Source organism: Chiloscyllium plagiosum, unplaced genomic scaffold (assembly GCF_037043375.1).
Source record: "Chiloscyllium plagiosum isolate Xiang-an unplaced genomic scaffold, Cpla_swu_hap1 HiC_scaffold_9, whole genome shotgun sequence".
Taxonomy (NCBI): Eukaryota; Metazoa; Chordata; class Chondrichthyes; order Orectolobiformes; family Hemiscylliidae; genus Chiloscyllium; species Chiloscyllium plagiosum.
This window is the reverse complement of record NW_028270147.1, coordinates 30,873,389-30,885,894: the sequence shown is the minus strand read 5'-3', so window position 1 is coordinate 30,885,894 and position 12,506 is coordinate 30,873,389. Positions and strand designations below refer to the sequence as shown.

The window sequence follows — 12,506 nt, the reverse complement described above, 5'->3', positions numbered from 1 at the left end:
TTCAGGGAGAGGTGGGCGCTGCAGGGAGTGGAGTGTATTATTTCCCCATCCAATTCTATTTTGAATTAATCCCTGCCCTCCCCTTCAATGTTTGATCACGCAGCATTGCCCATTGATGTGAAGGGCACTGCTTGTCACTGGCCACTTGGGTGTTTCCTTTCTTCCTGGTGGTGGAAACTGAATAAAGATTCGTACACCTTGTGTCTTTCACTGTGTCTCACACCTGCACACACACAACATGGGTGCTGGGGAAAAAAGAAAAAAAAAACAAACAGGAGTGTCAGTGGATCTGTTCACTCTAGAAGCCAGCTATGATCTGGCTGGTTCTGTGTCATGTACTGTGCATGTGTAAATAAAGGGTAATTCGGTGACGGGATACCGGCCTTTGTGGGAGATATTTCAGGTTCCTGTCCAAAATTTCGCATGTCTGAATGCAGCTTTCGTCTCTGTTTTAATAAGGCATGCTGCAATTAAAATCCCAATATGATTTCAAGTTTTATCGGCAACAAAGTTCTCCAGTTTAAAATATTTAACTCTAGTTCTTAATGCAGATGAGACAGTGACATCATGTAATGTACATGTACAATCATGTGACATTTTGTTTGAAGTGGTCTTTTCTAAATTTATAACCATCCCCACCAACCCAGACACAGTCATTAGAACAAGCAAAGTTTATGTGACGATATAATCATTTGCACCATCTCACAGACTTTCCGCATAGTTTACAAAAACAAACCTACAGAAATGGGTTAGCATATTAATATAAATTTCACAAATCCAGTGATTTCATTCTTAAATTAGGTCACAACTTACTTGACAATGGATGTGGTCTGCACCTTTGGCAGATTTATTGGCAATTTGCCATCCTGGATATTTTTGCTGTACACAACTGGTTTTGTGCGCAGCAGGTTAGGAGCAGTTCGGATCGATACCACCTGCTGTAGTCCACCAGCACTATTTCCACGGTTTGTTAACACAAAGGAGTATTCGGTGTCAGGCTGAAGCTTTGTAATAAGTTTTCGCATGGATTGTCCATCAACCTCTATGCTTTGGCCATTGTACAGGATCTGAGATAGGGATAAGAAAAGGCACTCATAATAAATTTTAAAAAAGTTTATATTTAACTTCATTTTTGTTTGCTTCCTTTCAAAGCAGATGATCAACATCAATTGTGCTATAAAAAGAGGCACTATAGTAAGCTCCAGTTTGTTAATGGAAGATCACCAGGTTGTAGAACAATTTGACAGCAATTTGTTACTATCTATAATTACTTCATGGCAGTTTCACAATTAAATCAAAGTATTCAGTTACAACAGAAAGAAAATACAAGTTAATAAACTGCTTGCAGAGCTTAGAAGTTTCACCAACAATTTTTCTTTCCAGGCAACTACAGCAGTTAAAATGTTAGATCACCTTTTTCAAACAAAGATTCCTGAATAATCAAACATCTCATTGCTCAACCTGTCCTTTGCCTGTTACTCACCATGTATTAATGGATGGCCTGTCGGCCAGGTGATTTTCTGTCCATTTCAGGGAGGAACTTGAGTGTCATTATTTAAGCGAGACCCAGGAGTTAAAATAATTTGGTCCTGATTTCTAAAGTGGTGAGGGAGTTTCCAAGTCAACTTGTCACTCACCTGCTGAAAACTTATCTGAAGTTCAAATCAAGGCCTTTAATTTGCATTAATTTTGGTTTATTTTGGATGGCAGCTGTTCGACATTTTTAAGAATGTAAGAATACAAATCATATTTGTAACTACATTTCCGTTGCCATGCATTCATATGCATAAAGATGCTATTACAATTTGAATAATTTCCAGACACTTATTTGAGTCTCGCATAAAGACTTCTTTTCAAAGGCAAAGTTATGTACTGAAATATAATCTAAGGTGTGAAGTAATCTGGAAAGTAGCTTCAAATGAGTAAAAATTACATTTATTAAGCTGAATAAAATTAATATAATCCTGATACAGTTCCCCTCTTTGATTGAAGAACAAATAAAAATGATATCTCCCATATCTTTGGCTATAACAGTGTCAATGAATAGAACTAAACACAAGAACAAACAACTAGATTTCATTAGATTGTGATCGTTAAAATAATTTCCTGGTGTTCCTTTCAAAGCAATAAAACCCAAGAATCCTTCAATTCTCTGTAGCACTTTAAACAATGTTTCTTTAATGAAAAGTTTTTCTGTGAGAAAAAACAAATTTAAGGAGTCCTTCAAAACTGTAGAACAAGTGGAAGAACTATTAAATGGGGAAAAACATGTCATTCGTTATCCAAATTAAGCAACTAATGGCTAGAACTTTGGACTCCTTCCAGTTATTTGTCATTTCAATGCACCATCTTGCTCCCATACAAACATTTCCTTATGAGGTCTGTGCAGCATTCCAATGAAGCCCAAGCTGGAGGAACTATACCTCACTTTTCTGTTGAAGGACTTGATAGCTATTAAGACTCAACAACAATTTAAATAATTTCAGAGCACGACCTAGCTTCTATTATTCACATCTATCATTAACACATATTTTGAAGCTAAATCTTTCCTTTACTACTATTTGAATTCCCTATGTCCTTTTGCTCAGGGCACCCTCACCACCTCTTCCACATGTGCAATCTACCCTGCATGAAAGCAGTTATTTTTCAGCCATCATCAGTTTCAAGAGTCATTGTACTCAAAACATCAACTTTGTTTCTCTCTCCACAGATGCTGAGTATCTTCAGCACTTTATTTTAATGGCTAAAGGTGTCAACCAAAAATTAACTTTGGAGATTTCAGAATAACATGAAGAACTGCAGATGTTGAAAGTTTAAAACAAAAGCAGAAATTGTGGAGAAATTCAACAGATCTGTCAACATCTGCAGCAAAAGGCAGAGTTAACCTTTATATAACCTATAAGTTATCCTTCTTTAGAACTGTTAGTAGCTCGGAAAAAGTGGTATTTATGCTGATGACAGGAGGTTGGGGAAAGGAGTTATCAGATAGAATGAGATGGATCCCAGAGAGAAAAAAAGAAAGTTAGACAGACAGTGAGATGGTAGATACTAAGTCAGGGAAGGAGAAAAGCTGAAAATTGGGACAACGAGTCGGTGAAAATGGGTTGGCTGTGCTGAAAGCAGTCCATGTTATGACAGGGTTCAGGGTATGGGGACGGGTAAAGGACATGGAAGGAGGTGGTTAGACTCTAAATTAGACCACAAGACCGTAAGACATAGGAGCAGAAATTATGCCATTCAGCCCATCGAGTCTGCTCTGCCATTCAATCATGGTGAATAAGTTTCTCATCCTCATTCTCCCATTTTCTCCCCCTAACTCTTGATACTTAAGAACCTATCTATTTCAGTCTTAAATATACTCAATGACCTGGCCTCCACAGTCTTCCGTAGCAATGAATTCCGTAGATTCACCACTCTCTGGCTGAAAAGGTTTCTGCTTATCTCCGTTCTAAAAGGTCTTTCCTTTGATCTAAGGCCAAGCCCTCCAGTCCTAATCTCTCCTACCAATGGAAACATCTTCCCAACATCTACTCTGACAAGGCCATTCAGTATTCTGTATGTTTCAATCAGATCCCCCCCTCATCCACCTACATTCCATCAAGTATAGTCCCAAAGTCCTCAAAAGTTTCTTGTAAGTTAAGCTTTTCATTCCAGGGACCATTATAGTGAACCTCCTTTGAACATGTTCCAGGGCCATTACATCCTTCCTGAGATATGGGACACAAAACTGAGCACAATACTCCAAATGTGGTCAGACCAGAGCCTTGTAGAGCCTCAGAAGTACATCCCTGTTTTTATATTCAAGTCCTCTCAAAATAAATGCCATCATTACATTTGCCTTGCTAACATCTCATTCAACCTGCAAGGTTTACCTTGAGAGAATCCTGGTCTGGAACTCCCAAGTCTCTTTGCATTTCAGACTTCTGAATTTTCTCCCCATTTAGAAAATAGTCCATGCCTGTAATCTTCCTACCAAAGTGCATGACCTCACACTTTCCCACGTTGTACTCCATCTGCCATTTCTTTGCCCACTCTCCAAACCTGTCCAAATCCTTCTGCAGTCTCCCTGCCTCCTTAAGGCCAGAATGCCCTCAGTTCCTTCAGCTAGATTGTTAATGTATAAAGTGAAAAATTGTGGTCCCAACACTGAGCCTTGTGGTCCCAACACCTGCTTCCATCCTGAGGAGGACTCTTAACCGCACTCTCTGCTTTCTGCCAGACAACCAAGCTATTATCCCTGCTAGCACCTTGCCTCTGACACTATGGGCCCTTATCATACTCAGTAACCTCCTGTGCAGCACCTTGTCAAAAGCCTCCTTGAAGTCCAGGTAGATAACATCCATTGCATCTCCTTGGTCTAACCTGCTTGTTACTTCCTCAAAGAATTCTAGCAGATTTGTCAGGCATGATCTCGCCTTGATTAACCATGTTAACTTTGCCTTATTTTACCATATACTTCCAAGTATTCAGAAATCTCATCCTTCACAACGGATTCCAAGATCAACTGAGGATGGGTTATTGGTCTGTAATTTTCTGCCTTTTGCCTTACTCACCTTTTAAACAGGGGTATCATGTTAGCAATTTTCCAGTCCTCTGGGACCCATCCTGATTCTAGCGATTCCTGAACGATCACCACTAAACCTCCACTATCTTTTCAGCTACCTCCCTCAGAACTCTAGGGTGTAGTCCATCTGGTCCAGGTGCTTTATCCACCTTCAGGCCATTCAGTTTCTTAGCACCTTCTCTTTGGTGATGGCCACCATACTCAGCTCTGCCTCCTCACTCTCTTGAGTTTTTGGGATATTACTCATGTCTTGTTCCCCACTCTATCTCTCTAGCATCATTTTTCAGTGGCTCAATGTCCAGTTTTGCCTCTCTTTTGCCCTTTATATATCGAAAGAAACTCTTACAGCTTTCCTTTGTATTACTGGGTAGCTTACCCTCATATTTAATCTCTCCCTCCTCATTTCTTTTTTTGTTGCCCTCTGTTGGTCTTTGTAAGCTTCCCAATCCTCTGGTTTCCCATCGCCCTTTGCCATATTATATGCTTTCTCATTTGCTTTTATCCTATCCCTGACTTTCCTAATCAACCATGATCGCCTCATCCTCCCAAGGGATGTATCTCTGCCGTGTCTCCTAAATTACTCCCAGAAAGTCCTACCATTGCATTTTCACTGTCTTTCCTGCGAGGCTTCTCTCCCAGTCAATTCCAACCAGCTTCTCCCTCATGCCTCTGTAGTTGCCTTTATTCAGCTGTAATACTGATATCTCTGATTCTAAATTCTACCTCTCAAATTGCACAGTAAATTCAATCATATTATGATCACTGCCTCTTGAAGGTTCCTTCAATTTAAACTCCCTTATCAAGTCTGCCTCATTGCTCAAAACTAAATCCAATATCGCCTGCTCCCTAGTGGGCTCCACCTCCAGCTACTCCAAAAAGCCATCTCATAGACATTCTACAAATTCGTTTTTTTACAGTCCACCACCAACCTGACTCTCCCAGTCCACCTGCATATTGAAATCCCCCATGATCATTGTTATTCTTTTCTATCTCCTGGTGTATCTTGTGCCCCAGCTCCTGACTACTTTTCAGAGGCCTGTACATAACTTCAACAATATTTTTTTAAATCTTTGCAGTTCCTCAATTCTACACCATGTGACCCTATTTCGTTTCTCACTATTGATTTAATTTCATTTCTTTCTAATAAGGCAACCCACTCCCTCTGCCCACCTGCCTATCTTTTCGATAGGATGTTTATCCTTGAATATTCAACTCCCAATCCTGATCCCCTTGAAGCCACATCTCCGTGATGCCCACTACATCATTCCTGCCATTTTGATATGCGCCACAAGCTCATTTACCATATTCTTCATATTGCATGCATTCAGATATAACATCTTCAGTCCTGTATTAACTGTCCCTCTTCTCATGCTCATTCATTTGCCCAGTGTGCTTGAAGTTTGATTGCTAACCCTTTCCATTCACTCTGTCCTATTTGTGTCTGTTCTGGAGATTTTAATAACCTCTCCTCAGTTCTGCAATCTTACCTCCTCTTTTACTTTGGGTTTTATAATTTCCCTTATAACTGAGTCCTCTCTCCCCCTATTTAATTTAAAGCCCTGTCTACAGCCCAAGTTATTGAACTTCAATAACTGAAGGCCGCAGGGTCCCCACGCAGAAGATGAATGCTGTTCTTTCAGCATGCACTGAACCTCAATGGAACATTACAGTAGGCCCAAGACAAAAATTTTGGCAGACAGCGCACCACTATGTTGAAGTGGCAGGTAACTGGAAGCTTGGGGCCAAATTTACAGATAGAACATAAATGTTCTGCAAAGTAGTCACCCAGTCTGTGTTTTGTCTCCCCACTGTGGAGGAGACAGGGATTTCAGAAGTTTATTTAGATCCTTCAACTGCTTACTTATTGAGTTAAGTTGTCCAAATTAAATCACCAGTCTGGATCGATCAAAACCCTATTAATCCATAATAATACCAACTGCTTATCGATTAGGTGGTAACAGTGTAACATTCTAATTGAGTAGAAAACTTTTACAATATTACTTGGATAATATTAAATGGAAAAAGCAAATGAAATATTAGCAAATGAGCATTAAATTTTAAAGTAGGCAAAAAGTGTGCCAAAAAATTCAAATAATACATTTCAACTCAGGCAAGAAGGGCTACAAGAAACTCAACATACAAAATTATTTTTTATATTATTTTTGGTATGGCCTGTACCCCAGGGTCGGTCATGGCAATGGACTGCTTTTAGAAAACCCATTTTCACCTATTCATTGTCCCCTATATCAGCTTTTCTTTTTACCTGGCTTACTATCTATCATCTCTTTGTCTGTCTAACTTTGTCTCTCTCTCTCAGGGTTCAGTGTCCACCTATCTGATCAATCCTTTCCCTCAATCTCCTGTCATTAGCATAAATACCACCTTGTCCTAATTACTATCAGTTCTGAAGATGGGTCACTGGACTCAACACTCTCCTCCAGTTTATCCTGGTGTATCGTTTTGGTTTCCATGTAGCCCTAATGACACCAGATTAGCTTAGGTCTGAGGGTACAGATTAAATATGATACTTCCAAACTTCAGAAATGACAAATTCTTATTGTCAAAATTAGATAGGGCATTTATCAAGTTTCTTGAAACACTGAGTTAGCTCATATTTTTCACCTATGCAGATCATACTACAATTCTACAACAGTTGGGTTTTGGAACTCACTTGACAATAATCTAACGAAGTGATCAAACATGGTTCCATAATTTACTTTCCAGAAATAAACCATCGTAATCTGACAACAGATTTGTAGGTCCACATTTTTGTGTGACGACAAATTTTACGACGACAAATTTACGACTATAAGTTTAGTGAACATAAGACTATTTACATTTAGGAAGTCAGTCAACTGAAGAATCATGTGTCTGATTCCAAATGTATTTTTATATACTACACAAATCCTTTGAAATAGCATATTTTAATCTCGTCTTGATAATAAAACAAAAAGAAGATGAAATCTCAATATGAACTTTGAATGGGCGTGAAAGGAGGAAATGAATCCAATACTTTAAAAGAGCAAATCATGGGATGTTTGAGAAAAGGAAAACTTTATTTCAGATGTCATCGAGTGAAGCAAATCTTTCTGTCAGAATACCATACTAAGACTAAAATTGGGCCCTTGAAGACAGAAACAGGTGAATTTATTACGGGGATCAAAGAAATGGCAGAAGAGTTGAACTGGAACTTTAGATCTGTCTTCACTGGGGAAGATACGAGCAATCTCCCTGATGTAGTAGTGGCTGAAGGACCTGAACAGAAGAGAATTTATATTAGGCAGGAAATGGTGTTGGAGAGACTGTTAGGTCTGAAGGCTGCATTTTGAGTGCGAGCAGCAGCAGAGTGTAAAGGAACCCGGAAGGCTACAGCTAAGGTAAGACAGTTTGTTTTAAAATTACTTACCGGTAGTGGGCAGCGGTGTTTTTTTTTTCTCTTCACAGAAAGAGCGGGAGCAGCAGGGGGAAGTGACGAAGACCAGAGGGGCAGCCGGGAAGGAAAGTAGTGAGTATAAATACTCACCCTTCGACGCCAACGGTCATTTTGAGTGCAAGCAGCAGCAGAGTGTAAAGGAACCCGGAAGGCTACAGCTAAGGTGAGACAGTTTGTTTTAAAATTACTTACCGGCAGTGGGCAGCGGTGTTTTTTTTTTCTTTTCACAGAAAAAGCGGGAGCAGCAGGGGGAAGTGACGAAGACCAGAGGGGCAGCCAGATAGGTTTTTTCCCTATAAAAGCGCGCAGGAGAAGAACCCGAGGCACTACAGAGGTAGTGCCTCCCACCCTCCCTCCTCCTCTAACCTAATAATAAAACCCGTTGTGGTAAGTAGGTAAGTGCTGCATTTTGCTTGTTCTATTCTTTAGACCCAGTTTTTTTTTTAAAAAAGGTTACTTTTAGAGGGATGGCAGTGAAGGCAGTGCAATGTTCCTCTTGCAACATGTTTGAGGTGAGGGATGCCATGGACGTCCCTGCTGATTACACTTGCAGGAAGTGCACCCATCTCCAGCTCCTCCAAGACCGTGTGAGGGAACTGGAGCTGGAGTTGGATGAACTTAGGATCATTCGGGAGGCAGAGTGGGTCATAAATCGGAGCATTAGGGAAGTAGTAACTCCAAAGATTGCAGACCGATGGGTGACAGTGAGGGGGACTGGGAGGAAGCAGCCAGTGCAGAGACCCCTTGCGACCGTTCCCCTCAAGAACAAGTATACCGTTTTGGATACTTGTGGGGGAACGACTTACCAGGGGTAAGTAATGGGGCTCAGGCCTCTGGCACGGAGCCTATCCCCGTTGCTCAGAAGGGAAGGGTGGAGAAGAGCAGAGCACTAGTAATTGGGGATTCGATAGTTCGGGGCACAGATAGGCGGTTTTGTGGGGGCGAGAGAGACTCACGTTTGGTATGTTGCCTCCCAGGTGCAAGGGTACGTGATGTCTCTGATCGTGTTTTCCGGGTCCTTAAGGGGGAGGGGGAGCAGCCCGAAGTCGTGGTCCACATTGGCACCAATGACATAGGTAGGAGGAGGGCTGAGGAGTTAGGCAGGCTTTCAGGGAGCTAGGTTGGAAGCTCAGAGTTAGAATGAACAGAGTTGTTGTCTCTGGTTTGTTACTCGTGCCACGTGATAGAGAGTCGAGGAATAGGGAGAGAGAACAGTTAAATGCGTGGCTACAGAGATGGTGCAGGAGGGAGGGATTCCGGTATTTGGATAACTGGGGTTCTTTCTGGGGAAGGTGGGACCTCTATAAACAGGATGGTCTACACCTGAACCTGAGGGGCACCAGTATCCTTGGTGGGAGGTTTGCTAGTGCTCTTGGGGGGGGTTTAAACTAACTCTGCAGGGGCATGGGAACCTAGACTGTAGCTTTAGGGTGCAGGATCTGGAGTGTAGGGAGGTTAGGAACATGGCATCAATCTCAAAGGAGGGTGCCTGTAAACAGGAAAGTGGCTTGAAGTGTGGATACTTCAATGCAAGAAGTATACGAAATAAGGTCGGTGAACTTGCAGTGTGGGTTGGTACCTGGGACTTCGATGTTGTGGCTATTACGGAGACATGGGTAGAACAGGGACAGGATTGGCTGTTGCAGGTTCCAGGATTTAAATGTTTTAGTAGGGTCAGAGGTGGGGGTAAAAGAGGGGGAGGTGTGGCATTGCTTGTCAAAGATCGTATTACAGCGGTGGAAAGGACGATGTATGAAGACTCGCCATCTGAGGTAGTTTGCGCTGAGATTAGGAATAGGAAAGGTGAGGTCACCCTGTTAGGAGTTTTTTACAGGCCTCCTAATAGTCCTAGAAATGTAGAAGAAAGGATTGCGAGGATGATTCAAGAGAAGAGTGAAAGTAATAGGGTGGTTGTTATGGGGGACTTTAACTTTCCTGATATTGACTGGGAAAGCTATAGCTCAAGTTCGTTAGATGGGTCAGTGTTTGTCCAATGTGTGCAGGAGGGTTTCCTGACACAATATGTAGATAGGTCAACAAGAGGTGAGGCCATACTGGATTTGGTTCTGGGTAACGAACCAGGCCAGGTGTTAGAATTAGAGGTAGGTGAGCACTTTGGGGACAGTGACCACAATTTTGTGACTTTTACTCTCGTGATGGAGAGGGATAAGTGTGCACTGCAGGGCAAGAGTTATAGCTGGGGGCAGGGAAATTATGATGCGGTGAGGCATGACTTAGGATGCGTGGCTTGGAAAAGTAGGCTTCAAGGCAAGGGCGTAATCGATATGTGGAGCTTGTTCAAGGAGCAACTATTGAGTGTCCTTGATAAGTATGTACCTCTCAGGCAGGGAGGAAAGGGTCGTGTGAGGGAGCCGTGGTTTAATAAGGAATTGGAATCCCTTGTTAAATGGAAGAGGGCGGCCTATGTAAAGATGAGGCGTGAAGGTTCAATTGGGGCGATTGAGAGTTATAAGGTAGCCAGGAAGAACCTGAAGAGAGAGATAAGAGCAGCAAGGAGGGGACATGAAAGGTCCTTAGTTGGTAGGATTAGGGAAAACCCTAAGGCTTTCTATAGGTATGTCAGGAATAAAAGAATGACTAGGGTAGAAATAGGTCCAGTCAAGGATAGTAGTGGGAAGTTGCATGTGGAGGCTAAAGAGATTGGGGAGACACTGAATGAATACTTTTCGTCAGTATTCACTCAGGAACAGGACATTGTTGCCGATGTGAATACTGAGTCACAATTAAGTAGAATGAATGGCTTTGAGGTATGTAGAGAAGAGGTGTTGGAAATTCTGGAAAGGGTGAAAATAGATAAGTCCCCTGGGCCTGATGGCATTTATCCTAGGATTCTCTGGGAAGCAAGGGAGGAGATTGCAGAGCCATTGGCCTTGATTTTTATGTCCTCGTCGTCTGCAGGAGTAGTGCCAGAAGACTGGAGGCTAGCAAATGTGGTTCCCTTGTTCAAGAAGGGGAGTAGGGATAACCCTAGTAACTATAGGCCGGTGAGTCTCATTTCTGTTGTGGGCAAAGTCTTAGAGAGAATTGTAAAGGATAGGATTTATGAACATCTGGATAGGAATAATATGATCAAGGATAGTCAGCATGGTTTTGTGAAGGGCAGGTCGTGCCTCACAAACCTTATTGAATTCTTTGAGAAGGTGACTAAGGAGGTGGACGAGGGGAAAGCGGTAGATGTGGTGTATATGGACTTTAGTAAGGCGTTTGATAAGGTTCCCATGGTAGGCTACTTCAAAAAATACGGAGGTATGGCATTGAGGGTGAGTTGGAGGTTTAGATTAGAATTGGCTGGCTGGAAGAAGACAGAGGGTAGTAGTTGATGGTAAAGGTTCATCTTGGAGTGCCGTTACTAGCGGTGTTCCGCAAGGATCTGTGTTGGGACCATTGCTGTTTGTCATTTTTATAAATGACCTGGAGGAGGGGCTAGAAGGTTGGGTGAGCAAGTTTGCGGATGATACGAAAGTCAGAGGAGTTGTTGACAGTGAGGAAGGATGTGGCAGGTTACAGCGGGATAAGCTGCAGAACTGGGCAGAAAGGTGGCAAATGGAGTTCAATGTAGCTAAGTGTGAGGTGATTCACTTTGGTAAGAGTAACAAAAAGATGGGGTACTGGGCTAATGGTCGGATACTTGATAGTGTGGATGAGCAGAGGGATCTTGGTGTCCATGTACACAGATCTTTGAAAGTTGCCACCCAGGTAAATAGTGCGGTGAAGAAGGCATATGGCGTACTGGCTTTTATTGGTAGAGGAATTGAATTCCGGAGTCCTGAGGTCATGTTGCAGTTGTATAAGACTCTGGTGCGGCCGCATCTGGAGTATTGCGTGCAGTTTTGGTTGCCATACTTTCGGAAGGATGTGGAGGCACTGGAACGGGTGCAGAGGAGGTTTACCAGGATGTTGCCTGGTATGGTAGGAAGATCGTATGAGGAAAGGCTGAGGCACTTGGGGTTGTTTTCATTGGAGAAAAGAAGATTTACGGGTGACTTGATAGAGGTGTACAAGATGATTAGGGGTTTAGATAGGGTTGACCGTGAGAACCTTTTTCCACGTATGGAGTCAGTTATTACGAGGGGGCATAGCTTTAAATTAAGGGGTGGTAGGTATAGGACAGATGTTAGGGGTAGGTTCTTTACTCTGCGAGTCGTGAGTTCATGGAATGCCCTGCCAGTAGCAGTGGTGGACTCTCCCTCTTTATGGGCATTTACGCGGGCATTGGATAGGCATATGGAGGATAGTGGGCTAGTGGGCTAGTAGGTTAGGTGGGCTTGGATCGGCGCAACATCGAGGGCCAAAGGGCCTGTATTCTTCTATGTTCTATAACTCCCTAGGACCTGATGGTCTGCATCTCAGGGTACTGAAGGAGGTAGCTCTAGAAATCGTGGATGCATTGGTGATCATTTTCCAATGTTCTAAAGACTCAGGATCAGTTCCTGCGGATTGGAGGGTGGCTAATGTTGTTCCACTTTTTAAGAAAGGAGGGAGAGAGAA

At 42.4% G+C, this 12,506-nt stretch overlaps 1 protein-coding gene across 17 annotated transcripts in view; it reads right to left on the bottom strand.

Moving 5' to 3' along the window:
* The window catches only part of LOC122554240 (receptor-type tyrosine-protein phosphatase F-like), a 469,298-nt gene that overhangs the window by 120,200 nt on the left and 336,592 nt on the right, over window positions 1–12,506 (bottom strand). For all 17 annotated transcript variants that reach the window (XM_087990512.1, XM_087990511.1, XM_087990513.1 and 14 more), the window contains one exon: window positions 814–1,067. In XM_087990512.1, coding sequence (XP_087846638.1) covers window positions 814–1,067 — 254 coding nt within the window. The remainder of the gene's footprint in view (window positions 1–813; window positions 1,068–12,506) is intronic.